Below are 27,709 nucleotides of genomic sequence, written 5' to 3' on the forward strand. Positions count from 1 at the left end.
CCACTGCCAACACCATTGTCATCGCCACTATCATCACCATCACCAACATCATCACCATCACCACCACCATGATCACCATCATCACCACCATCATCACCAACATCACCACTGCCATCACCATTATCATCACCACCATCATCATCATCACCATCACCAACATCATCACCATCACCGTCATCACCACCATCACCACCACCACCATCACCATCACCATTATTACCACCATTACCACTGCCATCATTACCATCACCATATCATTATGACCACCACAATCATCACTATCACCGTCATTACCACCATCACCATCACCACCATGACCATCATTACCACCATCACCGTTATCACCACCACAATCATCACCATCACCACCTCCATCACCACTACCACCATCATCGGCAGCATCACTGTCACCATCACAAAGGAAGATCATAGAAATCCAGACAAAAGGAAGAAATCTGAGCTGAGCTACCTGCTGTCCATGTTGGGCCACCAAGCAGCAGCCACAGTCCAAGAGGGGAGGCGAAGGTCTCAAAGATAAGCCATGGGAGCCCCGGCAAGGGAAGGGGCCTGTCACCTCTATACACCACTCAACCCAGTACTGAGTGGGGAGACTCAGGCAGGGGCCGCCAGGACCCCCACTTCAAAGGGGAGGACATAGTGGCTCCAGGGGAGCTGGCTTCTATCCTGGTCACTCAGCTGGGGGCCACAGCTACCTGGACTACCCCGGCAGAGCTAAGCCTGCACAGCGGACCACTGACCTTTCTCCCACAGCTCTGCGCACGTGCACCCCATGGTGGGGGACCCCTGCCTGGGAGGGGGTGTGGAGTAGACAGTCTGAGGCCAGCTCTCAGGGCGTAGGGCATAGAGCCAGTCTGGGGACAGGGGACCCCAGTCCTCCCCACTGTCTGCTCTGGACTCCTGCAACCTAGGCCAGGAGCTCCTCCACGCTGTTTTCCTCCTGTGGAATGGGGAGGCTCACCCGGGAGCCGGCAGCCTCAGAGACACCACAGAGGCCTAGGGAGGGCCACCAGGTGAGGAGGTGTCTGTCCCTCACCTCTGGGACTGACACACAGGTGTCCATAAAGGCATGCCCCTGAAGCGTCCTGCATGCCACGTGGCCTGGGGCAACCTCCCGCGACCGCCGGGGCTCCTCACCTCTTCTGCTGCCAGGTGTGTGGGACACTGCAGACGATAGAGCTGAACATGAGGGCTGTGACGAAGGAGAAGAGGGCCAGGTAGATGAGGCCCTCCACGCCGTCATAGCAGAAGCCGGTCAGCGCCTGCACGTAGTCCTGAGGCCGCGGGACGAGACAGCAGGATTCAGAGACAGGGAGGGTGGAGGGGGCAGTGTGAGGCCCTCAGTCCAGTCATGGTGGCCTGGACCACCCCCCAGAGGCGGGACTGAGGGCCCACTGTCTAATGGGGGTCCCCATCCTCCTGAGCAGCTGCTCCCCTGATCCCACCCCACAAGCCGCCATGGCCCTGCCTCTCACCAGATGTAGGCTGCGGCAGTCCACCAGGGCGGTGAGGTGCTGCAGGTTCACCTCCGTGCCGTTCAGCACCTCCTGGACACGGAGGAGGGGGTCCTGGGGGACACGCACCACAGGTGGTCAGCACTTCATTTGGACGGAGAACCTTGAGCCAGCTTCGCCCCGTCTTGGAAGCCCCTAGGTCTCCCTCTACCCCACAGTCTGCCACTGAGATACCCCCCACCCTGGGGTCTCAGTGCAGGTCCTAAGGACGAGGACTCTGGGCCTTGAGAATGGCGACCTCAGGCCCCTCCCCAGACCCATGGGGTCCACCAAGGACACAAGGACCCAGGAGCGCCTGTCCAGTGTGGTCGCCACTATGTGAAGACAGACCTCCCTTTACCGTAATGGTAGAAACAATGAACCCCCACATGTCTACAGACAAAGACCTGCTCTGCTTTTAAAAGTATTATTTCAGTCAGGCGCGGTGGCTCACACCTGTAATCCCAGCACTTTGGGAAGCTGAGGCGGGTGGATCACGAGGTCAAGAGATCGAGACCATCCTGGCTAACACGGTGAAACCCCGTCTCTACTAAACATACAAAAAAAATTTGGGCGTGGTGGCGGGCGCCTGTAGTCCCAGCTACTCGGGAGGCTGAGGCAGGAGAATGGCGTGAACCCGGGAGGCGGAGCTTGCAGTGAGCCAAGATCGCACCACTGCACTCCAGCCTGGCGACAGAGCGAGACTCCGTCTCAAAAAAAAAAAAAAAAAAAAAGGTATTATTTCAAGGAACAGTTAAAAGCAAGGCAAAAGCCTCATGTTGACTGACAAAACTCTCCATGCAGAGTGAGCACGGTCCTGTAACATGTCCGTGTGCTTGCCGGTGCTCATGTGTGTGCATGCGTGTGCACCTGTGCACGGACACCACCAGCTCTGTCTCACGCCTGGAAAAGTGGCTGCACAGAAACACTGCCAGGCTGACCGGGACGCCACAGGAGCCGCGACTGGGCCCAGTGCTGCCTTTTACGGCACGTTTTCTTTTTTTTTTTTTTTTTTGAGACAGAGTCTTGCTCTGTCGCCAGGCTGGAGTGCAGTGGCCGGATCTCAGCTCACTGCAAGCTCCGCCTCCCGGGTTTATGCCATTCTCCTGCCTCAGCCTCCCGAGTAGCTGGGACTACAGGCGCCTGCCACCTCGCCCGGCTAGTTTTTTGTATTTTTTAGTAGAGAAGGGATTTCACCGTGTTAGCCAGGATGGTCTCAGTCTCCTGACCTCGTGATCCACCCGCCTCGGCCTCCCAAAGTGTTGGGATTACAGGCCTGAGCCACCACGCCCTGCCAGCACGTTTTTTTTTTTTTTTTTGAGACGGAGTCTCGCTCTGCCACCCAGGCTGGAGTGCAGTGGCCGGATCTCAGCTCACTGCAAGCTCCGCCTCCCGGGTTCACGCCATTCTCCTGCCTCAGCCTCCCTAGTAGCTGGGACTACAGGCGCCCGCCACCTTGCCCGGCTAGTTTTTTGTAGTTTTTAGTAGAGACGGGGTTTCACAGTGTCAGCCAGGATGGTCTCGATCTCCTGACCTCGTGATCCGCCCGTCTCGGCCTCCCAAAGTGCTGGGATTACAGGCTTGAGCCACCGCGCCCGGCCTAGCACGTTTTCTAAGGACCTGCTACAATCCTGAAATGGATTTTGGGGCCAGGCATGGTGCCTCACACCTGTAATCCCAGCGCTTTGGGAGGCCAAGGCAGGTGGATCACTTGAGGCCAAGAGTTGGAGACCAGCCCCGGGCAACATGGTGAAACCCCATTTCTACTAAAAATACAAAAATTAGCTGGGCATGGTGGCGCATGCCTCTAATCCCAGCTACTCAGGAGGCTGAGGCAGGAGAATCGCTTGAACTCAGGAGGCGAAGGTTGCTGTGAGCCGAGATCACACCACTGCACTCCAGCCTGGGCAACAGAGCGAGACTCTGTCTCAAAAAAAAAAAAAAAAAAAAAGGATTTCGGGATAATAGAGCCTACTGTTATGGGCTGAATGGCGCCTCCAGAATTCCTGTGTTGCAGTCCTAACCCCCAGAACCTCAGAAAGGGGCTGCATTTGGAGACAGAGCCTTTAAAGAGGTATTGAAGGTAAACCAAGGTCACGTGGGTGGGTCCTAGCCTGATGTCACAGGTGTCCTTCTAAGAAGAGGAAAATTAGCTGGGGGTGGTGCAGGCGCCTGTAATCCCAGCTACTCAGCGGGGGAATCGCTGGAACCTGGGAGGCAGAGAGGTTGCGGTGAGCCGAGATTGTGCCACTGCACTCCAGCCTGGGCGACAGAGCGAGACTGTCTCAAAAAAATAAATAAATAAATAAAAATAAAAAAGAAGAGATCAGGACACAGACACCCACAGGGGGATGGCCCTGCAAAGACAGTGGGAAAAGACGCCGTCTACAAGCAAAAGGGAGGCCCTGGAAGAAGCCGGCCCTGCCAAGAGCTGAGATGAGAAACGTTTGCTGCGGAGGCTGCCCCGTCTGGGGTGCCGTGCTATGGGGGGGGTCCCAGGAAATGATTCCACCTCTCTACCCATTCGAGTGCAAACACACCAAGGCGGGGCTCCCGCTGTAACAGAAATTCTAAAAAGTAACTTTAAATCAAAGCTGTGTGTGTGTGTGTAATTTTTACTTACTTTTAATTTGTATGTTTATGTGTGTGTATATGTTTTATATATATATATATATATAGAGAGAGAGAGAGAGAGAGAGAGACAGAGAGAGAGAGAGAGAGAGAGAGAGAGAGAGAGAGACAGGGTCTTGCTCTGTTGTCCAGGCTGGGGTGAAGTGGTGCCATCACAGCTCACTACAGCTCTGAACTCCCAGGCTCAAGCAATCCTCCTGCCTCAGCCTCTCGAGTAGCTGGGATTACAGGCGTGCTTCACCATGCCTAGCTATTTTTTGTGTGTTTTTTGTAGAATGGGGTCTTGCTATGTTGCCCAGGATGGTCTCGAACTCCTGGGTTCAAGTGATCCCCTTGCCTTAGCCCCGCCAAAGTGCGGGGATGACAGGCATGAGTGCCGTGTGCCCTGTGTGTGTATACACATTTGTCTGCTTTTAGCTTTGTGAAGAGCTCCTTGGAGAAGGGCCAACTGCTCCCAAATGGAGTCTGAGACCCACACTTGTGCCCACAGAGGCACTCCTCCCTCTCATGTCCAGTGCTGGGGCGGTGTGCACAGGGGCAGGGATCCCCACGGGTGGACCAAACACCTCCAAAGAGATTTGGGTTTTATCAAGAGTATAGCAACATATGTATTTTTTATTTTTAATTTATTCTTTGAGACAGAGTCTCGCTCTGTCACCCAGGCTGGAGTGCAGTGGTGTGATCTTCGCTCACTGCAATCTCTGCCTCCCAGGTTCAAGCGATTCTCCTGCCTCAGCCTCCCGAGTAGCTGGGATTACAGGTGTGCACCACCATGCCCAGCTAATTTATGTATTTTTAGTAGAGACAGGGTTTCACCATGTTGGTCAGGCTGGTCTTGAACTCCTGGGTTCAGGTGATTTGCCCACCTCGGCCTCCCAAAGTGCTGCGATTACAGGCGTGAGCCACTGCGCCGGGCCTTTATTTTATTTTTTAAAACATATTATAGAAATGCCTGGGCCCAAAACACTACAGGGAAAAACAAGAATCCTCCCAAATTTCCACAGTGCCCCCAGGGCACTCACCCTGAGAATGGATCTGATCCTGTTACTCTCTTCCCTCATCTCTTTCCATTTTCTTCAAATTTTTTTTAAATATAAAGAGGTTGTATTACTTTTTAAACAAAGAATAAAGTTATTTTTTAAAAGTTGGGTGTGGTGGGCCAGGCGCGGTGGCTCACGCCTGTAATCCCAGCACTTTGGGAGACCCAGGCGGGTGGATCACGAGGTCAGGAGATTGAGACCATCCTGGCTAACACAGTGAAATCTTGTCTCTACTAAAAATACAAAAAAAAAAAAAAAAAAAAAATTACAAAAAATCAGCCGGGTGTGGTGGCGGGCGCCTGTAATCCCAGCTACTCGGGAGGCTGAGGCAGGAGAATGGCGTGAACCCGGGAGGCGGAGCCTGCAGTGAGCCGAGATCGCACCACTGCACTCCAGCCTGGGTGAGAGTGAGAGTCCGTCTCAACTACAAAAAAAAAAAAAGTTGGGTGTCGTGGCTCATGTCTGTCATCCCAGCCCTGAGACCCACCTGGGCAACACAGCAAGCGCCTGTCTCAAAAGAAATGATTTTTAAAACCTACCAAAAATTCCCAGGGGGAAAGAATGAAGGAGGGAGGAAGAGGCTAACGCAGAAAAGGCTGGGGAAGGAAACACCAGGTCCCCACTCGGCCAGCCTGGTGCCTTCTCCAAATTCGCCGAGCTGTGTTTGCACCCAACTTTCTTTCATGCTGAGAAAAGAGGACCCCTGCCCGCCCCAGTGCCTGCCCTGCAGCCCCTCACCTTAGTGGCCGGCTGCTCCGAGGGGACGGTCCTCAAAAGCTCAGCCACGACATCCTGCATCTCCACCAGGGCCTTGTGGCTGCCAGACAGCTTCTGCTCCAGAGAGGAGACCAAGTCCATGGGTGCCGCGGGGTCCGCCTGCCTCTCCCTCCCCAGGACACTCCAACATGGCCACCAGCAAGGTGTCCATCCCGGGAGGCCATCAAGGCTCCACCCTGCAGGCCAACAGCGCACTCCCTACCCTTGCTTCCCCCGGGGACACACCCAGAGACCACAGAGCCCTAAGGTGGCAACAGCCAACCACACACCCACACCAGTAAGCAAAGCACAGTCACACGGCCCTCAGCATTCAGAGGGTCACGTGCTATCGGTGAAATGACCGGCAGTGCATACGGGGCTTGACCAGTTGGCGTGGCCGACCTCTTCAAACTCCCCCACCAGGACGCCTGAACACGGTTACCCTACAGAGGCATCCCTGGGGCTCCTCCTTCCCCCACCAAGGCCAACACAAGGAGCAAAAGCAGTCCCAGCGATGCGGGTGCATTGAGCAGGTCACCCCGAAAGGCTCTCAGCCAGGTCACCAGGTCACTGGCATGGTAACCCCAGGGACCACTGGTGACATCCACATGGCCTCTGTCCAGCTCCCCCCCCAGTTCCCCAGTCCTGCAGGCTGAGGAGCCAGGCCCCAGGCCTGCTGGGCCCCTCCACACAGAGCAACGTACTTCAGACTCTCCTGAACCCCAGTTCTGGCCTCCCAGGCTCTCACCTGCTGGAAGGGGTTGGTGGCGCGCGGTGAGCAGGCCAGGTAATACTGCAGGATGTCTGCGGAGAGATGTCAGGGCAGGCTGAGCCACACGGCTGTCCCTGTGTGACTGCATGCAAGTGTGCACGTGTCTGCACGCATGTCTTCAGGGCATGTCTGTGTGCATGCTGACATGTGTGCATGTGTGTCTGCATGCACCTGTTACATATGTACATGTGTCTGCATGTTTACTTACACATGCACGTGTCTGTGTGCACATGTTTATGTGTGCATGTGTCTGTGTTTATATGTGTGCATGTGTCTGTTTATGTGTGCATATCTGTGTGTGCATGTGTCTTTATATGTGTGCATGTCTGTGTGCACATGTCTGTTTATATGTGTGCATGTCTGTGTGTGCATGTGTCTGTTTATATGTGTGCGTGTGCATGTGTCTGTTTATGTGTGCATGTCTGTGTACATGTGTTTATATGTGTGCATGTCTGTGTGCACATGTCTGTTTATATGTGTGCATGTCTGTGTGTGCACGTGTCTGTTTATGTGTGTGCATGTCTGTGTGTGCATGTGTCTTCGCATGTGTGTAACATGCATATGTCTGTGTGTGTGGCAGTGGGGTCTGGACTCCCATCAAGCCAGGGTCCCCACACATTGCCCCTTGCCTGGGTTCCACCTTCCGAACTCTTTACAAGTTCAGTTCTTCCAATTATAAAAGAACATTAAAAAAATGTTTTAGGCTGGGCATGGTGGCTCACGCCTGTAATCCCAGCACTTTGGGAGATCGAGGCAGACGGATCACGAGGTCAGGAGCTCGAGACCAGACTGACCAACATGGTGAAACACGGTCTCTACTAAAAATACAAAAATTAGCCGGGCATGGTGGCGCATGCCTGTGATCCCGGGTACTCAGGAGGCTGAGGCAGGAGAATCGTTTGAACCCAGGAGGGGGAGGTTGCAGTGAGCCGAGACTGCGCCACTGCACTCCAGCCTGGGTGACAGATAGAGTGAGATTCCGTCTCAAAAACAAACAAACGGGAAAAAGGTTTTAAACGTTGAAAAAATGATGAAAGTATTGAGCAACATAGGAGAGCACCAGGCATCACTGTGGCCACCCGTGCAGTGAAGCCAGTGGGGCTGGCCTTGCTGCCTTCTGGGAGGGGCTGTCTGGCCCACAGGCTGGAGCTCACACATGTGTGTACATGTACACGTGCAGGGGAACTGCTCATACTTGATAAGACCCCCAAAGGCCGCCGGCAGTAGGGACCTGGAGGGACCAGGCTGATAGCACTGGGGCCAAGGACAGTGCTGGGTAACACTGAGTGGTCACCAGCCCTCCCGGCCCCCAGCAGAGCGGGCCACCCCTCCACCCTCACCCCTGAGGACAAGGTGATGACTTTTCCTCCGGGAGGCTCCGCAGGCTTTGGTGGGAATGGTTCCTTCAACATAGGCAGGTAAAAAGCCAGCCCACAAGCCAATCCTGTGGCCTCCAAGGGCAAAGGGTGGCAGGATGATCACCTTCAAGGTCATTCAGTAACCCCCACCCCCACAGGGACAGGCCTTCTATTTTTTATTTGTGAACACACAGTAATTCCACAATGGGGGCCCGAGAAGCTTAACACACTGACAGCACCCCGATCTCCAGATTCCCACGTCCACCTGCTTCTGTGACGTCCGACACACATCGCAAACCTTCTGAGGGGGCTGAAACTCCTGATGCCCCAGCTCCCTGCCCCCCACCTCCTGCTCCCCCACCCGCAGTACAGAGCTGCTGAGACCAGGGACACCAACTCCTGCTCAGTCCCTCTCGCTCCCTACATCCAACTGACCAGGAAGCCTTGCCAGCTCTGCCCTCAGAGCCCATCCCTGTCCACCTTTTGCTCAATTTATTCAAGCCCCTGCTGTCTCCTGCTTGAAGCATCCCCCTCACCTCCTCTTGTAACCCCCGAGGCCTAAGGAAGCTTTGAAAGGGGTCTTCAATCACGGGTCATCTCTCCCCTGCCTCCCTCCCTCCAATGGCCTCCCCCGGAATAAAGCGAAGCTTGCCACAGTGACTCAGCCCCTCAGCCCCACTGGCCTCCCACCCTCCCTTCTCCCCTCGGGTCTGCCTCCTGCCTCGGGGCCCTTACAGGAGATGCAGGGTCCTTCCCGCTCTACTTTTCTTTTGTTTTTGAGACGGAGTTTCACTCTTGTCGCCCAGGCTGGAGTGCAGTGGTGTGATCTCAGCTCACTGCAACCTCCACTTCCTGGGTTCAAGTGATTCTTGTGCCTCAGTCTCCGGAGTAGCTGGGATTACAGGCACCCGCCACCACGCCCAGCTTATTTGTGTATTTGTAGTAGAGACAGGGTTTTGCTATGCTGGCCAGGCTGGTCTTGAACTCCTGACCTCAGGTGATCCACCTGCCTTGGCCTCCCAAAGTGCTGGGATGACAGATATGAGCCACTGCGCCCGGCCCTCTGGCTGTACTTTAATGCCACCCGTTGGCGTCCCCTGGGCACCTACTCGAAGCAGCCCTGGGTCACCTGCCCCTCCTCCCGCCCTGCGGGCACCCACCACCCCACACAGTTGCTGTCATTCTTTGCGGAGCCTCCCACTTGGGAAAGGTGGTCCTCTTTGCTCACTAGCGTCCTTGTCTGGGACCTGTCTCCCTGAGACCATGGGCCCACGGGGCAGGGGTGCCTCGGCCTCAGCCACCTCACTCTCTTGGCTCAGCCCAACCCTGGGGAACCCGCTCGGACGCGGCTGTGGACACAGACTCACCCCCACTCAGCACCGAGTGCTCCTCCACCATCTTGGTCACATAGGTGTCGGGGTCCACACAGAAGTCGCTGGAGCCCTGGGATGGGCGCAGGCAAGCAAGAGGGGGTGAGCAAGCTGGGCCTAAAGGGAAGCTCTCGGGGGTAGAACCAGCCCCCAGAGTCTGCTTTCAACTCAGGAGGGTGGACTGTGAATCTGGGGTTACAGGCGGACTGTGCCCATGGTGGGTCCCCACTGCTCTCGGAACCCAGTGTCCGGGAAAGATGGGAAGGGACAGGAGTGTGGCTTCCCCTCGTCCCTCCCCCAGTGCCCAGGTCCAGCAGCCGGGGACCTCACCCCCTCTGCCACTCACCACGGACACAGCCAGCTCCAAGCCCAGTGCGCCCCAGCTGATGACCAGGGCCAGGACTCCCAGCAGGCAGACCCTGGGGCAGAGACAGCCAGTCAGCAGCCTCCAGGCCAGGGTGGGGGCCGTGCCACCTGCTGGGCTGCAGGCCAGAAGGCAGGTCCCTGTGCACACCAAGGCTCAGCCCACACACGGGCTGGGGTTCTTTCTATGACCTGGCCTCAGCCAGAGCTGCCCACAGCCCAGGGCCCAGATGGATCCCTCTCCTGGGTGGGGTGGGGCTCAGAGATCCGAGCTGGAAGCAAGACTGGAAGGCCAGGTGGGTCTCGGGGCCCTGCCCTTCCTGTCCTCCCCCAGGTCCCTCTCCTGAACAGGCAACAGTGTCCACTTTTACATGGGTCCCCACATCCCGCTACCCACGTAGCAACCCAAGGGGCCTGATAACCGCAGCTAGACCAAGCCCTCCTGTGCTGAACCCTCGCTCAGCAACCCGGGACTCAGTGCTCTTGTTATGGCACCAGCCTCTCCCTCATCTGAGGCCTCACCTCACCCACATCTGGCCCCCTTTGATCCAGACACACAGGCCCCCTGTGTATACCCCACTGCAGGTGCCCCCCCATGGGTCCCCCACATCCCAGTTCAGGCCCCCCAAACACACCCCAGTGCAGGCCCCACACCCCACTGCACACTGTCATCCTTTCTCATCTGTCCAGGCGTCCCTTACTCCCTTGGGTCCCCATTCAATCCCTCCTCTCTCAGGTCTCCTTGGGCACGGTGTGCAGCTGTACTCCCCCAACTCACCCCACTGCAGGCCTGCACACCACCCCGGCTTTTCCTCTCCAGGGTGCTATCACTTCTGGCCCGTGCCACGTTTCCCTCATTCTGCTCCTCTGTGGCCTGTGAGTGCCACGTTGGGGGAGACTGGGTGTTCTCCCATCTCTCCCAGGCCTGGCCCAGGGAGGCACCAGCCATGGCCGTGCGGCTGTGCAGTGAAGGGCAGTGACAACACCTCACCTCCCCCGGAGGAACTGCCACTCTCTCTGCCTTCCAAATGAGGAGACCAAGGCCCAGCACCAACCTGACCAAGGTCACCCTCCTGGTAAGCCAGAGCTGGAGCTGGAACCCAGGCTGTCCCAGGGCCAAGGACCGAAGGGGTGGAGGAAGGAGCCCCAGCCTGGTCTCTGGGTGGCCCTGGGCACTCGGAGACCTGGACAGGTTGCTCCAGGTTCTGGGCTACAAGTGCCCCACATGCAGACTCTTGAAGGAAATCAAGGGTTGGGGGCAAGTGTGCCGGGATTCTGGCGACAGGGGGACAGGCCACAGGCATGGAAGGGGAATCTCAGAGCAGGCCCAGTGCAGGGGTTTCCCACTCAGCCCCCACCACAGAGCTTGTGGCTAGGATCTGCCGATGGGGTGGGGGAAGTGGTGCCACGTGCATTGCCCTCCCCCTCCGCTTCGGGCCTACAGGGGGCCGACACTCCCAGACTCACCCCACCAGGATGCCCTTGGAGCTGCGGATGAGGCCGACCAGCACCAGGAGGCAAATGATGACGTCCAGCAGCAGCAGGCCCAAGTAGCCCAGCCACCTGCAGGCACACCTGAGAGTGGGCCAGGGCACAGGGATGCGGGGCCAGGGAGTGGGGCACCAGGGGCCCTCAAGGGGGAGCTGAGGCCAGCAGCCTGGCACCCCAGAGGGCACTCAGATGGTCTGGGTCATGGGAACTGGTGTCAGTTCTTGAGAAAGGTTCCCATTAGGGGAACTCCAGTCATTGCCTGTGACCTCCAGTGGCCCTGGGCCCCCCACCCATCAGACCTCATGTACTAGGTGCTGACAGCAAAACCAGCCCAAGGAGGGTAAGGCTTGCCTAGGTGGGGTTGGGCAGGGAGGAGGGCCTGGCCGCACCTGTACCAGTCGTAGAGATCCACCTGCTCCGCCAGCACCTCCAGCGACACTGCCGTGTTCCTCCAAAAAGGAATGGCAGCCGTGTAGCCCAGTAGCGTCTCCAGCAGGCCCTGCAGGCGCTGTACGGCTCGCAGGGGCTCGGGTCGCCCGGCCAGCTGCTGCTCCAGGGTCTGCAGGCTGGGCTCCGCCGTGTGGTTCAGCCCCACTGCCGTGTCCCACACCTGCGCCGGACCCGCGGGCGTGAGGTTGGGGGCGCGACCCCTCGCCCCAGGGGCTGGGCCCTTCCTGCACAGCCCCAGCCCCGGCTGCCCCGCCCAGCCTCGCGCAGACATGGGGTTCCGGAGCAGCAAGAGTGCCCCGGCCCCAACTCCGCGGTCACTCACGCGGTCCTGGACCCCGGCCACCGTGCGGTTGGCGTGACGGAGCGAGTAGGTGGCCCGATGGATGCCGTCACTGGTCTCCCCGTTGCCGTAGAATCCCACCGCGATGCCGGCGCTGGAGAGGGCAGGGGCATGAGGGCGGGGCCTGGAGATGTAGCCCCGCCCACCCCAACACTCCAGCCCCGCCCCCTTGGGGGCTGCCCTCTCCGGCCCCGCCCCACCGTGCTCACCTGCACACCAGCGTGGCGATGATGACACACCAGGCCGTGCAGCAGCAGTCGGCGTCCAGGTGCTCCTCGCTCTTGCGCCGCCGACAGCACAGCCAGAAGGAGTAGAAGAGCAGGAAGAGGAGGTCCAGGGCGAGGCAGGCCAGGGCGGTGGCCCCCAGCAGCAGCAGCGCCTGCGGGCGGGCAGAAAGCGGCGCTAAGGGGGTAGACCCCCAGCCCAGAGTCCCACGCCCCGCCCCAGCAGGGGACCTGGCGCAGACTCCCATTTAATCCTGTCTCCACCCCTAGATGGTGGGCCCCATCCCCGACTTGTAGGTGAGGCATGGAGGCTCCCACCACCTCAGTGATGCACCTGGGGTCACCCAGGCCTGGACCCCACACCTGGGACCCCGGTCTCACCATCCTCAAGGCTGCCCAGCATCAAGACTCTATAGCCAGTAGGAGGGACCAGGTGGATGGACTCCAGGCCTCTGTGGCTCCGGCAAGGCCACGTGTCCCCTCCCCACCGGGTCCCCAGAGTCCAGGGCAGGTGCTCAGGACATCTGCCCCACCACGCCCCAAGGAGAGGCGCTGGATGGAGGTAGCCAGAGAATGTGGGTGACAAACGAGGACCCAGCAGGCTGGTGAGCCAGCATCCTTGCAGCTACAGCCCCGCTAGGGAGGTCCCTCCACCTCTCCAAGCCTGGTTTCTCTTCTGTAGAAAGAAGAGCTGCTGAGATGGGCGGGGCTGCTCACGTCTGTGATCCCCGCACTTTGGGAGGCTGAGGCGGGCAGATCACCTGAGGTCAGGAGTTTGAGACCAGCCTGGCCAACATGGCAAAACCCTGTCTCTATTAAAAGTACAAAAATTAGCTGGGCGTGGTGGCAGGCACCTGTAATCCCAGCTACTCAGGAGGCTGAGGCAGGAGAATCGCTTGAAACTGGGAGGCAGAAGTTGCAGTGAGCCGAGATTGCGCCACTGCACTCCAGCCTGGGCAACAAGAGCGAGACTCCATCTAAAAAAAAAAAAAAAAAAAAAAAAAGTGCTGCTGCCCCCTTGAAGCAGTGAAGCCCTGGGGAGGGGCTGCCGGCATCAGCTCCTGTCCTCACCCCCAGCCTGAGACAGTTCCAGGACCCCAGGGCCTGTCCCCATCTCAGGCCCAGAACTCTTCAACCTCAGTCCTGGCAGGATCCCCCACCCCAGCTGTAGTGCTGAGGTTTTCAGGTCTGGTAGGGAAACGGGGAGTCTGTGGGGGACTGAACCCCCTCTTGCTGACCATGAAAGTGTTTCTGAGGGGTGAACATGGACGAGGCCCCATCAGGGGTCTGATCCTGTCTGGGGTCTGTGCACTGAGAAGCCACCTCTCACTGCCCATGGAGTCCCCCCACGCTGGATGAGATGGCAGGGCTGACCCCACACTGCTACGCTCACTGGCCAGGGCTGTCCCAGTGGACACCACCCACACAGGCCGCATACGGGCACCGCACCGGACACACAGCCCTGTCTGGCTCCAAGCATGGCCCTCCGGTGTGGCTCTCCCCAGGTCTCTGAACACAAAGGACAGACCACAGAACAGACACCAGAGCTCCCCTGTCCCGAGGCCAGGAGACCCGCACAGGAAGTGGCTAATTTGATGCAACAGTGACATTTCCTGAACACCCGCTGTGGGGAGGGAAGGTAACGTGGCCCCAGAGCTGTCCCTTCTCCTGGCACCACACTCAATCTGCCTGGCCGAGTGCTCTCACCCCATTTCATCCACAGGGAAACTGGGCTTCAGAGAAGCTACAGAGAAAGCACACAGGCCCTGCAACCCCAGGTCCCCGGGTTCAGCATAGCCCTGACCCCGGCTCAGCCCTCCAGAACCTCCACACACTTCTCGTGCCAGGGTGAAGGATGGGGAGCTGACACAGGGCTGTGCCTCATCGTGGGGCTAGGGACCACCCGGAGGCTAACTCGGGGGTGCCCACTAAGGGTGTCAGCAGCTGGGGCCCTCAGTGTTGCGGGGTGGCCACCAGGCACACCTGCACTGCCCTAACTGGCACTGCTGCACAGAAACGCCTCCCTCCCCACATCTCAACGCTTCAGCAATGTGGCCCTCTGGGGCCACAGCCTCGGGAGCTGCTGGGGCGGATCGTCCCCTGCCTGGCCCCCCTTGGGATGAGAGGCTCAGCCACAGTGGGCACTGGGACTGCTGCTGGATCTCCCAGGAGATGGTTGCCAGGCAGTGGGAGGATGGCGTGTCCTGCCCTCCAGGAAGTCGGCCGACACCCACACTCGAAGGCGGCCTTTCCACCTCCACCTGGCCAGGGAGGCGCTGACCAGCCCAGCACACCCAGAAATGAGCTGCCATGGTCCAAAGCCACGCTGGTGTGTACACGGCTGCCTAGCAGCCAGCAATCTGGGCACTGCAGAGCACTGGGGGCGGGCACCGTCCCACTCCTTCAGCCATGCACAAGTGCCTACCGCCCCTGCAATGGCAGGAGGACTGCTGGGCCCTGAGCCCACCCCCACCCTCTGGGAGCAGGCCCCGGGGCTGGTACCAGAGCCACTGAAACTGAATCAGCTCAGGGTGGTCTCATGGTCCCAGGGAGCTCAGGTCACAGAGGCCTCAGGGCCCAGGAGGGCTTACCCAAGGTCACACAGGGAGGCGGAGACAGAGCAGTCACCTGCGGGGCGGGGGGCTCACATTAACAGTGCCAGCACTGTGCCCAGGCTCCGCACACACGTTAGGGAACCTGGAAAAGCCACGCTCTGGGGCTCCCTGGCCTATGTAGGGCTGGGCATGGAGTGGAGGTGCTGACCCCACCAGCTGTGACTGCAGGCCCTGCCAGTACCCTCCCCATAGCTCAGAGGCCAAGGGCAGAACAGACCTGTGGGGGCAGCTGACCATGCCCCCAGGGACCAGAGCTCCATGGGACCCAGGCCCACATCTGCATGTCCGTCCACAGGGCCTCCCCTGGGCTCCCATGGCCTGGGGGCCATGTCAACCAGCCACATCTTGACCCTGGGCTGGCCAGACTCCTCCAGTGAACCCTCCCTCTGCTCTCTCCACTTGCAGAGGCCTCCGCAGTCCCTGGCTGGGGTCACCCTCGCTCCCCCGACCCTGTGCTCACGTGGGACACGACTCGAGAGCCTGTCCGTACTGCACCCCACATTCGGGACTCACAGCTTCGCAGGGAGACTCCTGCTGGGGTGAGGAGCTGGGGACTGGAAGAGCAGGTCAATTCCAGACACGCATTACACAGAGCCCAAACACGTACCAGGCTATGACCTCCGCAGCCACCGGCCTGGCATGTCCACCCAGAGCTCGGGGCATCAGCATACATCAAAGGGCTTCCAGGCCCAGATCACTTCCTCGGCGGCGCCAGAGCCACCCACTCCCACTTGCCAGATGAGAAAACGGAGGCAGAGCGAGATAAGCCCTGGCCAAACAGGATCTGGGTGAGGCAAGTCCATCCCTCAGATGGCAGTTCCCTGGTGCGGAGGGCTGACATCCTGGGGCGGCGGGCAGGGGGCGCCCATGGCTGGTGGGGAGAGGCTGCTAGGCACCAGGCACCCTTGCCCTTGGGGCCCGCCTGCAGGGTGGTGAGGTGACACAGGCACTCAACATCATCATAAGTAAACTGTGAAGCCTGCTGGAAGGTGAGAGACGCTGAGAAAAAACAGAAAAGGCAGCACAGGAGCTGGAGTACCGGGGAGTCTACGATTTCTTTTTTTTTTGAGATAGAATTTCACTCGTGTTGCCCAGGCTGGAGTGCAGTGGTGGGATCTTGGCTCACTGAAACCTCTGCCTCCCGGGTTCAAGCCATTCTCCTGCCTCAGCCCTCTGAGTAGCTGGGATTACAGGCACCTGCCACCAATGACCGGCTAATTTTGTATTTTTAGTAGAGATGGGAGTTTCACCATGTTGGCCAGGGTGGTCTCGAACTCCTGACCTCAGGTGATCCGCCCACCTCAGCCTCCCACAGTGCTGGGATTATAGGTGTGAGCCACCACACCCGGCCCAAGTCTATGATTTAAAAAAAAAAAAAAAAAAAAAAAAATTATTTTAGAGACAGGGTCTTGCTCTGTGGCCCAGGCTGGAGTGCAGTGGCACGATCACAGCTCACTGTAGCCTCAACCTCCTGGGCTTAAGTGATCCTCCTGCCTCAGCCTCTCAAGTAGCTCGGACACAGGCACATATCACCACAACTGGCCAATTTTCTTTTTCTCTTTATTTTCTTTACTTTTTCCTTCCTTCTTTCCTTCCTTTCTTCCTTCCTTCCCGCCTGCCCTCCCTCCCTTCCTCCCTTCCTTCCTTTCTTCTTTTTTTTTTTTGAGACAGTCTCTGTCACCCAGGCTGGAGTGCAGTGGCGTGATCTCGGCTCACTAAAACCTCTACCTCTCAGATTCAAGCGAGTCTCCTACCTTAGCCTCCTGAGTAGCTGGGACTATAGGAATGCACCAACACACCTGGCTAATTTTTGTATTTTTAGTAGAGACGAGGAGTTCACCATGTTGGCCAGCCTGGTCTTGAACTCCTGACCTCAGGTGATCTGCCATCTCGGTCCCCCAAAGTGCTGGGATTACAGGCGTGAGTCACTGTGCTTGGCCTCTGTCCTAATTTTTTTTTAATTTTTTTTGTAAAGACAGAGTCTGGCTATGTTGCCCAGGCTGGTCTTGAACTTCTGGGCTCAAGCAATCCAGCTGCCTTGGCCTCCCAAAGTGCTGGATTACAGGTGTGAGCACTGCGATTGATTGTCTGAGGCAGCTTTCTCTTGTTCTTGTCCGGATGGGGCCAGCTGCAAACAGAGCCTCACTCCTCAGCCCCCGGGGCCCAGAGGCCAGGCTTCGGGGCCTACGCTGGGACAGCCTTACTTGGCTTCCCCCAACTGAGGAAGGAGATGGCGCCTCCCTCAAAGGGAGGCCACTTGGGCTGCCTGGGTCCCAGCCCACCATGCAGAGCCTGTCCTTGCCTGCTGTGCAGAGCCCGGGTGTCAGGGTGCCCAGCAAACCGGGCAGCTACTTCATCCCACCTCAGAGCCCTGGCACCCAGCGCGCCAGGCCTGAGCCCAGCTGTCTGCGGGGAGTGTGCCGTGGCCAGCCTGACCTCTGCACCCACTTCCCGAAGCCAGATTCCCAGCAGACAGTCTCCTGCAGGGCACCGGAGCAGCGGCATTCCTATGGTGGCCCAACCACCTCTCTCCACCGGGCTGGTGGCCCCTCCACCCCTCCCTGGCCCATTCAGAGAAAGAATGGGAACTGTCTGATCAGCAGCTGGGCTCTGACCAAATGGAATTTTCCGTCTGTGGTGGAAGTGATGTAAGGGCTCGGTCAGGCGAGGCGAAAGCTGCACGTTGGGCTCCACAGAGCACGTGGGGAGGACTCAACTGCCACGCACGCGCCAAGGGGGCTGGAGGCGACCCCCTCCTGCAGCCTCAGTCCCCCTGTCCCCACCCTAGGGCTCCTGGTCTCGGCCCTGGGTCACCCCCTTCTTCTCCAGGCCCCTGCAGCCCCACAGCCACAGACGGCATCCACGGGGGATGCCCCCTCCCACCATGAGCTCAGACACCCCCCACTGCCCTGCAGCCCCCAAAATGCAGCCCCCAAAACCCCACCAACTCTGGAAACACCCAGCCAGCCAGAGAGCCAGCCTGAAGCCTTACTGTGTCCCAGATCAGGCTGCTACTGATAGGATCCCAGTACACCCCGGGCCACAGCAAGACCCCCCTGGCCTGGCAGGGACACCTGGGGCAGTGGCTGCAGAGGAGCAGGCAGGGCGGGGGTGTGGCTCAGGGCAGGGCTCTGTGGCCTCTACACCCAGGCATATGCTGCCCCTGGGCCTGGAGCCTTCCTCTTCAGGAAATCCCCACTTCCCCAGACATGGGCCATCTCCTCCAGGATGTCCCCAGGATATCAGAGACCCAGGCCCAAACCCGGCACTGCAGCCTTTGCTCTGTGTGAACCTCGGCTCCCACACTTGGACCCGCACTTGTAGGGCGAGACCCCCAACCCAACCTGGCCACCTGCACAGGTGGGTGGCCCCGACCCAGACCTGCTTGGAGAGGGGAGGGCCCAGTGAGCCACAAGGCCTTAGGACGGCCCGCAGGGCAGGAGGCTTGGGGAGAGGATGTGCATGAGCAGCTGCGAGGCCTGTACCCCACGCCTGCCGCAGCCTCCCAGCCATGCCCACTCTGCCTCCAGGCTCTGTCTGGACGTGACTCTCATCAGCCCCGCAGACACAGGCACCCCCCCCATGCAATGCCAGGCTCAGCGCCAGCACAGGCCACACCACACCAGGCTGCCAAGGCAGGAGGGCCGTGCATGACGGCAGGGCAGGGCACACTGCCTGCCACCGCTGGGCATCCTGGTGGCTCCCGGAGCACCTGGTGGTGGGACCTGGGCCTGCAGTGTATGAGGAAGCATGCCACTCAGCACCTGGTGGTGGGACCTGGGCCTGCAGTGTATGAGGAAGCATGCCACTCAGCACCTGGTGGTGGGACCTGGGCCTGCAGTGTATGAGGAAGCATGCCACTCAGCACCTGGTGGTGGGACCTGGGCCTGCAGTGTATGAGGAAGCATGCCACTCAGCACCTGGTGGTGGGACCTGGGCCTGCAGTGTATGAGGAAGCATGCCACTCAGCACCTGGTGGTGGGACCTGGGCCTGCAGTGTATGAGGAAGCATGCCACTCAGCACCTGGTGGTGGGACCTGGGCCTGCAGTGTATGAGGAAGCATGCCACTCAGCACCTGGTGGTGGGACCTGGGCCTGCAGTGTATGAGGAAGCATGCCACTCAGCACCTGGTGGTGGGACCTGGGCCTGCAGTGTATGAGGAAGCATGCCACTCAGCACCTGGTGGTGGGACCTGGGCCTGCAGTGTATGAGGAAGCATGCCACTCAGCACCTGGTGGTGGGACCTGGGCCTGCAGTGTATGAGGAAGCATGCCACTCAGCACCTGGTGGTGGGACCTGGGCCTGCAGTGTATGAGGAAGCATGCCACTCAGCACCTGGTGGTGGGACCTGGGCCTGCAGTGTATGAGGAAGCATGCCACTCAGCACCTGGTGGTGGGACCTGGGCCTGCAGTGTATGAGGAAGCATGCCACTCAGCACCTGGTGGTGGGACCTGGGCCTGCAGTGTATGAGGAAGCATGCCACTCAGCACCTGGTGGTGGGACCTGGGCCTGCAGTGTATGAGGAAGCATGCCACTCAGCACCTGGTGGTGGGACCTGGGCCTGCAGTGTATGAGGAAGCATGCCACTCAGCACCTGGTGGTGGGACCTGGGCCTGCAGTGTATGAGGAAGCATGCCACTCAGCACCTGGTGGTGGGACCTGGGCCTGCAGTGTATGAGGAAGCATGCCACTCAGCACCTGGTGGTGGGACCTGGGCCTGCAGTGTATGAGGAAGCATGCCACTCAGGGGAGGGTGTACAGCAAGTCAGGGCTGGCCTGCGGAACACATGCCCCCTCAACACACAGGCGGCCACTCAACAGGCGCACCCCTGGGAGCAGCTGCCCACCCCACTACCCCAGATCACGGACCCACACGCCACTCTGTCCCACCAACCTGTGGGCTACCATGGCGCATGGCTGGGCTGAGGATGCCCTGGCCCACTGGGAGGTGCCCAAAGGGACTCTGATGAGCAGTTTGGCCTGATGCAGCCCCCAACCCCAGCCACAGGCAGTGGCTACGATTCTACCACCCTGCCACTCCAGCCACAGGCAGTGGCCACGATTCCCACCACCCTGCCACTCCAGCCACAGGCAGTGGCCACGATTCTGCCACCCTGCCACTCCAGCCACAGGGGCTCACTCCTTGGCTGGACACTGCTGCGGGTATGCCCTGAGCAGGAAGGAAAGTGAAGACATAGGGCTGGCATCCTGGAGCCATGCTGCTAGGCACCGAGAGTTCAGGGAGGGGCCCACAGTCCACAGTCACACAGCGGGGGCGGGTGAGCCCGGCAGGCCAGGCAGTGTGACCACAGCTGAGGACGATGGCTGCCTGTGGCACTGGGAGGGACCAGCGAGCCCCAGGGATGCAGCTGTGGGGCACAGTGAGCAGGGATGGCAGGAGAAGCAGCCCCCAGTGGCCACAGAAGGGGTGGGCAGAAGGTGGGTTCCAGCCCTGCTCAGCCCTGCCCCGCCCCTCATGCCAGCTCCCTGTGGAAGTGACACAGCTTGGAGGAGGGAAAGGGACAGGCTCCACAGAGGCCAAGCACGAAGGCCACTGAGGGGCCGGAACCCCGCCAGAGGCACCGGCATGTGACAGACACACAATATGATAACAGCCACACACCCTGACTGCAGTGGGGACAGAGTCACCTCCAGTTTCCTGGATGAGGATGGAGTCCCCACACTGACGGCCGTGGTCCTGGCTGGGCTCTGGGCTAATTGGGAGCATCAGCTTTCAGAGTGTCTTAGCAGCAGCCTGCGCTGGGTGCTGGGGCCCAGGCTTGGACAGACAGCTCGGCCCCGCTAGGTGGGGGCTCCCCTGTGCCCACAGTGCCGGCCCTGTGAGCTCGGAGGCTGTGGGAGGCAGGAAGAGGAACGAGGTGGTCACTGAAACTCCCGCTGTGGAGAGCATCGTGGGCACCACAACAGGTGGGGAGGGCACTCTTGGCCCGGGGACAGTGTCAGCCACGTCCTGGCACAGGATCCAGGCGGCAGATGTCTGCTTCGTGCTGAAGATCCACTGGCAGCAGGGACCAGCGAGGCCCTGGCCTGAGCCTGTGCGTGTGACAGCAGCACGGGGCTCCGGGAGGATGTGGCAGGCAGACAGGAGAGGTGGGAATGGGAGGGGAGTGACCTCCACTTGCCTCCATGGATACCGAACTCCAGCCCTGGAACTGCCCAGGCCCCTCCTCCAGAGGAAGTGACAAGGTTTGGGGGTGTCTGAGAGGCTGGCTGGGGTCCCACACTCCAATGCACACTGAGGGGTTCTGGCCCCCAGCACTGTGAGAACCCGCCAGGTGTCCTGGGTCAGGGTCAGGAAAGGGGCGGGATCCCTATGGCCAAGCCTTGTTTGGGGAGGTCAGGGTGGGCTCGGCGTGTGCGAGCCACTACCACCGCCCCTGTGTCGGGGGCCCCCCACCGGCAAGTGGGTCCCCCCACCTTTGCCTCATGGGTCACCTTGCACAAGTGGGGGCTCTGGGGTCACAGCCTTTGGCTAGGCCACAGCCCCCTACGCGGCCAAGCTACACACGTGGCCCCAGCCCCCACCCGTAGCACACTCGGCCCAGGCTCCCAGCGATGCCGGCCCAAAATTAAAAACAGATTTTCCACCAGGCTGGGCTTGGGTTTCACGCATTCCATGACGGTGAGCTCCTGGCCGTGCCTGAAGGACATGCAGCCAGCAGCGGCCACGTGGGAGCCAGGGTCAGGGCCAACTTTGTGTCCCTGTCCCCAACTCCTGAGGTCCGAGGTCCAGGCTGCCAGGCTGCACATGGCACCACACCCACTGCCCCACGCCCCCCGGGGCTTCCTCCAGGCTGGCCCTCACCCTCCAGGAATGGCCTGGAAGGAGGCCAGAGAGGCAGCCCTTGGGCTGAGGTTCAGAGCTGTTCCTGCCATCTCCCCACAGGCCAGGCCCCTGCCCTGCACCCTGCAGCCGGGGGACCCCAGCTCTCCCGCCGCCCACGCCTGTCCTCCCCCTTGTGCAGGGAACAGACACCAAAGAACTGCAGCAAGCGTGTCTATTTTGGTCCCCGCGCTCCGACACATCTCCCAGCGTGACACCCAGAAAATCCCCTGCTCTCCCCGCTTGTCTGCAGGCCCCTGCACCAGCCTCCTGAGGACCGGGCTCCAGGCCTCAGACCCAGCCAGGAGCTGCCAGACTGGAGTCCCGTCTCCGGACTTGGCTCCCTACCAGGGAGAGGCAGCCCACAGGGCACAGCCCAACCCCAGATGCAGGGCTGCAGGGCTCAGAGCTGGGTGTACCCCAGAACTTCGGGAGTGCTCCTCCACGATGGCCAGGAACCCAGCCAGTGTGCATGGGCCCAAGGGGGCAGAGCGGGTAGGGGCACCGTGGCTGGCACCCTCCTCAGAGACCGAAGGCACTGGCACTCTGTGGGTGGCCCGGCCTCCTCCCACACCCTCGGCCAACATGGGCCTGGCCCAGCCACAGTGGGTGCTGCCCCACGGGACTCAGGTCTCAGCCAGCCTCCCTAGACTGTGAGAAGCCCCCTCGGACGGTGTGAGGCCCAGCACAGGGCCCAGGTGAGCTCCCTGCAGACCCCAGCGGTGGGCCCGGGTATTGGAGACCCTCCTGTGACCCTCCCACACCCACCATCCACCTGCTGTCACATGCCAATTCCCCACTGGCTTCGTCAGGCACTTCCCTTGTCCTTGACCCCAGGCCCCTGGCTGCAGACTCAGTTCCTCTTCTCTAGCGGAGGCCTCAGCAGAACTGACGGTGGGGCAGGTGGGGGAAGTGTAGATGCCCCTGAGCCCCCCAAACCTGCACCCCTGGGCCCACGAACTGCACTGACGCCGTGTCCACTGGGAGGGATGGAGCTGGGCTGCAGCTGGAGCCCGCGCCCCGTCTTCGGGCCCCTGATGCTGGCCAGCCCCCATTTCTGTTTATGTTGGGGACACAATGTCCACCTCCCAGGGCCACTGGGTGGCTCCCCAGGAAAAATGCTTTAGAAACAAGCAGCACGGGCGTCCGGGAAGAGCCGCTGTGGCCTGGGGAACCAAGCTGCAGGGTTCCCCGCTCCCCCAGAGCCTGACCAAGAGCCCCCGGCCGGGGGTCAGGGTGGCTGACGCTGCGCATCCCTTAGACGGGACCGGCCAGCAGGGCCCTGCCCAGGGGTCAGGGGAGGAAGAAGGGTCACCGTGGAGATGCCCGGAAGAGGGGCCCTAGAGCTGGCCCTCAAGTCTCAGGCGAGTGGGGGGCAGGCGGGGGTCCCACACACACAGACTGGAGTGGCCCCTGGTGCTGCTGGAACCGGGGAGATGGGGGAGCCAGCACCCTGAGCAAGAATTACCACCCCAACATTCATGCACACCCAGGAAAAGCCATGAAGACCTCGGGGACTTCTAGAGGGTCCAGGCTGCACTCCAAGGAAGGGACTTGAGAACGAGTCTCCCGGGGACAGAGGTGACCAGAGCACCCTCAGAACCACAAAACCAGGAGCCCAAATACAGGAACCCTTGATGTGGACAGCAGCCAGGCCAAGGGTGGCCTGACACCCACCCCCCAGCAGGTCCAGGGCCCACAGTTTCACACCCCCTGGTCAAAAGGCAAGCTCGGCCAGAGGCTCCCCAGGAATGCAGACGCCGGCCAAGATGGAAATCCTGTGTGGACTGGGACCAGCCATTACGGGCTTCCTGCCCACCCCCCAATGCAGGGTCCCGTTCGCTGCACCCCCCAGCCTAGCTCCTCAGCTCCTGTCCATTCAGGGATTGCTCCTGAAGCTTCCGCCCAGCTCCCTGGGGGCCTCCGTGTCTGGCCCACTTCTGTCACCCGCAGCTATAGAATCCTTCCTGGCCCCGTGGACACTGGACAAGCATCTGGAACCAAAGGCCCCATACAGAGTCCAAAGTACGGGACATGCCAAAAGCAATAGGATTCCAGTTCTCAGGGACACCCACCCTACAGCTTTATGCGCTTTGGACTGAACCCAGCTGGAGGGACACTTCTGTCTCACGCTCTTGCCTTTTCCCCAAATGTTCCATGAACGTGCGCTGCTTTCGTAAACCACAAGACAGGCGACCAACACTGCTGTTTTAACCGGAGCTAATTTCCTTCTGATGAGTGGGGAGGATGATAACAGGCCAGCCCTGCCCCGGGGAACTGCCCTCCAGGCTGCGACTGGGCATGAGGCTGAGCTCGCCTCGTGGCGGCACAGAGGTGCTGTGCTCTTAGGAGCCGGGCTCCCAGCTCTGCTAGGAGAACACTGGCCCTACTCCCAGAGCTCAGATCCCCTCTGAGTGGCCATCCAGCCTGGGCTGGCACAGCGCCTGGCACAGAGAGCTTACCAGTTCCTGAGGCAGCACATTCCCCGTGCATTGTCAGACCAGATCAACCCTCCAGCATGTAAGCTGAGGCCTCTTCCCGAGGCTCAAGCTTCTCTCTGCCTCAAGGCCTTTGCACATGCTGTTCCTTAGCCTGGAAGTTCTTCCCCACGGCCTCCGCATGCTGACCTCAGTCTTATCATTAGGGTCTCGACAGAAACATCTGGACACTCCAGGCTCTAGTGGAAAACAGGCCCCCCATGCTAGGCAAACCTGAGGCAGAGCCTACTATCTGCCCTGGAAGGCAGATGTTCCAGTGAAACCATCACCTGCCAGGGCTGGCATGGCCCATGGAGGAATCAGAAAGCAGCAGGCTAATCCTAACCCTCTGACTGTCGGCAGCCGGGCTTGCAACCTCCATGGCAGGCCTGTGAACACCACCTCCTACAGGAAGCCTTCCCTGACCACTGGGCACCCACCATCCGGGTTCGGAATCCACCAGAGGCCAAAGCTGTTCTCCTGCATCTGGCCTGCCCTGAGCTGGAGAAGACAGTGAGCCCCAGAGAGAGGCTGAGGTCAGTGAGCATGAACTTGATCCCTGCCTGAGGACACAGGGTCACGAAGAGCTGGTGGGAGCTGAGCAGGCAGGCCTCCCCCCGAATAAAGCCCAGGACGGCGGCTGGACCACCGAAGGTCATGCAGGAAGAAGCGACAGAGTGAGGGTGCAGGCCTGCGACGCTCTAGTTGAAGAGAAGGCTCTGCTGCTCTCAAGGGCCCCTGCCTGGGGCCAGAACAGCCAGACCCACTGGACATTCAGGACTCACTATGCAGCAGTGACTGGCCCCAGGCCACGCCAGGGGCCTCAGGCCCAGCCCTGCCAGCTCGGCTGTGGGGCCACCAGGGAGTCTCAGGCCTCCTGTGGGCTTCCAAATCCCCACTGTGAACAACAGCCCCCCATTCACTCAGATGCCCAGGCAACGCGGGAGCCCCCCTCGACAGTCACTGGCTGGGCAGCTGCACAGAGCCGACCCCCGATGCCTCTCTACCCCCTGCCTTCCCACAGATCCCTCAGCCCCCATGGGCTCCTAATCCCACGGTCACACCCCCGGCGGCAAGGCAGCCATTGGGGAAGCAGGGAGCCTGACACTCCAGGCTGACCGGGGCTCCTTGGGAGGCCAGAGGAGGGGCCTGCAGCAGGGCTGTGGTTCCACCACTTACTCACTATGTGATTCGGAGCCTCAGTTTGCTAATCTGTATGATGGACGACTCTCCCCATCTCCTGGGGCTGTGGGAAAAGTGACTGCCGACAGGCAGTCCCACGCAGGGCCTTGAAACAGGACCTGGCCCTGCTCCCTCCAGGGGCTCTCACCAGGGTTCCCAACAGCAGACCACGGGGACCAGAAATAGCAAAGGACAAAGGCCAGTCCTCTGTGCCACACCCCCAACTCCCAACACCAGGCCCCACCTCCTCTCCATCCCCCGCCCCAATAACCACAGGGCAGATGCCCCCTCCCCAGCAGGGCAGAGCCCAGGTCGGGGCAGCACACAGACAGCTAAGAGGGAGCCCTCGGTCAGGATGGGTGAGGGGTCCACTCCCCACCACAGCCAGCAACTCCTCACCAGGGAAGGCAGGAAGGGGTGCCTGCCACAGCCCAGGCCCACCCACTGCCCACCCTCCCAGGAAGGGGACTCCTGGCCCTTGCCTCCCAGGGGCGTCCCTACACAGGAGGCATGGCCAGCCCAGATTCAGGATGAGGCGATGAAGCCTTAGAGATACCAAGCAGTTGTCCAAAAGCACCAGTACTCGAAGGGCAGGGGCAGGACACACGCCAGGACCAGCTCACACCACAGCCCCTCGCCCAGAGCCGGGAGTGGAGGCGGCGGGGGATGGAGGCAGGCCGGTTTCCACGTCGTGAATTATTCAGTGGCTAATTCTGCTTTGTGGAGATGAGGCAGGAGAGAGAGTGAGTCAGAGCCCTCCCACAGCAGAGCAGAGCGCAGGGCAGGGGAGGAAAGAGGGCAGAAGCCAGGGCCTCCCAGGGCCACAGCACCCTGCTGGGAGGCCAGGCAGGCCAGGCTGAGTGGAGGGGCCTGGCCACTGCCCCGAGACTCTCTTGGGCTGCAGACATCATTGCCCCTCACTCCCTCTCACTGCCTGTCTCGAATCTGGGAATGCAAGCACCCTGGAGGGCTGGAGGGAAGTCCAACTGTGGCTGGCAGCTCAGGCAGGTGGCAGCCCAAGGGACAGCAGGAAACAGCCACCTCCCATGCCCCAGGGCTGCCCTGAAGCTTCAGAACTAACAAATGGACCAAACCCTCAGGGCAGAGAACTTTCCAAAGTGAAGCACACCCTCCTTGCAGCTTCAACAGAGTCCTCCAGGGACAAGTGACAAAGCTGTCAGCATGGAAGAAGTTCCAGAAGTTCCTGAATGTGCATTGCCCCCACACTGAACGGTCCCCCAGGGCTGGGCTTCTAGAACGCAGGCGTGAGATTTTATACCAATCCTTCCGCCTCCCTCCTCCCTGCTGTGTCTGGGCGTGCCTGGGCCGATCCCTCGCCCCCTTCCTCATCTGTTAGGAAACGTCATCGGCTCGGCTGGGGGCCCTGGGTGCAAGTGAGCCGGAGGCTGGGAGCAGTGGGCTCCCAGGTGCCCTGCTCCTCCACTTCCGCCTCCCTCCGCTGGATGCGGGAGGACACAGACAACGCAGTTCTGAAGAGTCCAGGTGCTAGGCTGCCCGTGGAATACCGGATTCCCAAGCCATTTTGATAAGCAAAGCCGTTCCCACCCCACCATGGAGCTCTGCCATGATCCGTCCAGAGAGAAACTCCCGGTGACCGGGGACCCTGGTCACGGGGCTTCTGGAATCCGGATATCTAGGCAGGAAGGAAATGCCCACAGCTTGGTCCCCTGCCCCGAACTCAAATGACAGTAGCTTGGCGATGGGGGTGGTGCTGGGGCCTGGCATGATGCCAGGCTAAGGGCTCCCCTGGGAGAGGGCTGCAAAGGGTCCCCCGCCACCCCCCAGCTCTGCCTGGGCTCAGCCGCTTCCAGCCTCCCTGCCTGAGGCCCACGGTGCTTTCCTGCCACCAGGCCTCCCTCCCTCCCTCCAGGGCTACAGGCAGCCTGGTCTCCCATGGCCACACATGGCACCCAGTGTACATCCCACAGCCTGACCGCCAAGCAGGGGGTCATTACCGGCCACAGAGGGCTGGCGGCGGCCCAGGCCATTCACCCACTGGAAGCCTGTGTGGGATTCCCCAGTCGGGGGTGAGTGGGCGAGGAGTCTCTGCCTGCCTGCACCCAATGTGCTCAGGCGCTTACCCGCTCTGATCTCAGAGCCTGGGGGTCATCTGGGGAGGGGTCTCTGCTGGGACACAGCACCAGGCTGCCCCCAGTGATGGTGGAGAGGCCCTCCACTGGCCAAGGGGGCTCACGGAGGGGGGAGAGGCAGTTCCATGAAACCCCAGGGGCCCAGAAGAGAAGGCCAGAATCGGGAGGGGGG

At 60.3% G+C, this 27,709-nt stretch overlaps 1 protein-coding gene and 1 long non-coding RNA gene across 5 annotated transcripts in view; both read right to left on the bottom strand.

Annotated features, from left to right (window-relative positions):
• TTYH3 (tweety family member 3) overlaps positions 1 to 27,709 on the bottom strand; it is a 36,303-nt gene that overhangs the window by 7,987 nt on the left and 607 nt on the right. For all 4 annotated transcript variants that reach the window (XM_045389767.2, XM_065541561.1, XM_005549026.4 and 1 more), the window contains exons 2-11: positions 12,292 to 12,461; positions 12,065 to 12,176; positions 11,682 to 11,902; positions 11,269 to 11,364; positions 9,785 to 9,857; positions 9,436 to 9,511; positions 6,687 to 6,742; positions 5,921 to 6,013; positions 1,494 to 1,586; positions 1,156 to 1,292 (exon numbers count right to left, since the gene is read on the bottom strand). In XM_045389767.2, coding sequence (XP_045245702.1) covers positions 1,156 to 1,292; positions 1,494 to 1,586; positions 5,921 to 6,013; positions 6,687 to 6,742; positions 9,436 to 9,511; positions 9,785 to 9,857; positions 11,269 to 11,364; positions 11,682 to 11,902; positions 12,065 to 12,176; positions 12,292 to 12,461 — 1,127 coding nt within the window. The remainder of the gene's footprint in view (positions 1 to 1,155; positions 1,293 to 1,493; positions 1,587 to 5,920; positions 6,014 to 6,686; positions 6,743 to 9,435; positions 9,512 to 9,784; positions 9,858 to 11,268; positions 11,365 to 11,681; positions 11,903 to 12,064; positions 12,177 to 12,291; positions 12,462 to 27,709) is intronic.
• Positions 16,567 to 21,945, bottom strand: LOC135970045 (uncharacterized). The gene is made up of 2 exons (XR_010585481.2): positions 19,622 to 21,945; positions 16,567 to 18,633 (listed from the first exon to the last, which is right to left on the bottom strand). It is a non-coding gene; the product is annotated as an uncharacterized lncRNA (long non-coding RNA).

The sequence above is a fragment of the Macaca fascicularis genome, chromosome 3, assembly GCF_037993035.2.
Source record: "Macaca fascicularis isolate 582-1 chromosome 3, T2T-MFA8v1.1".
In the NCBI taxonomy this organism is placed as follows: domain Eukaryota; kingdom Metazoa; phylum Chordata; class Mammalia; order Primates; family Cercopithecidae; genus Macaca; species Macaca fascicularis.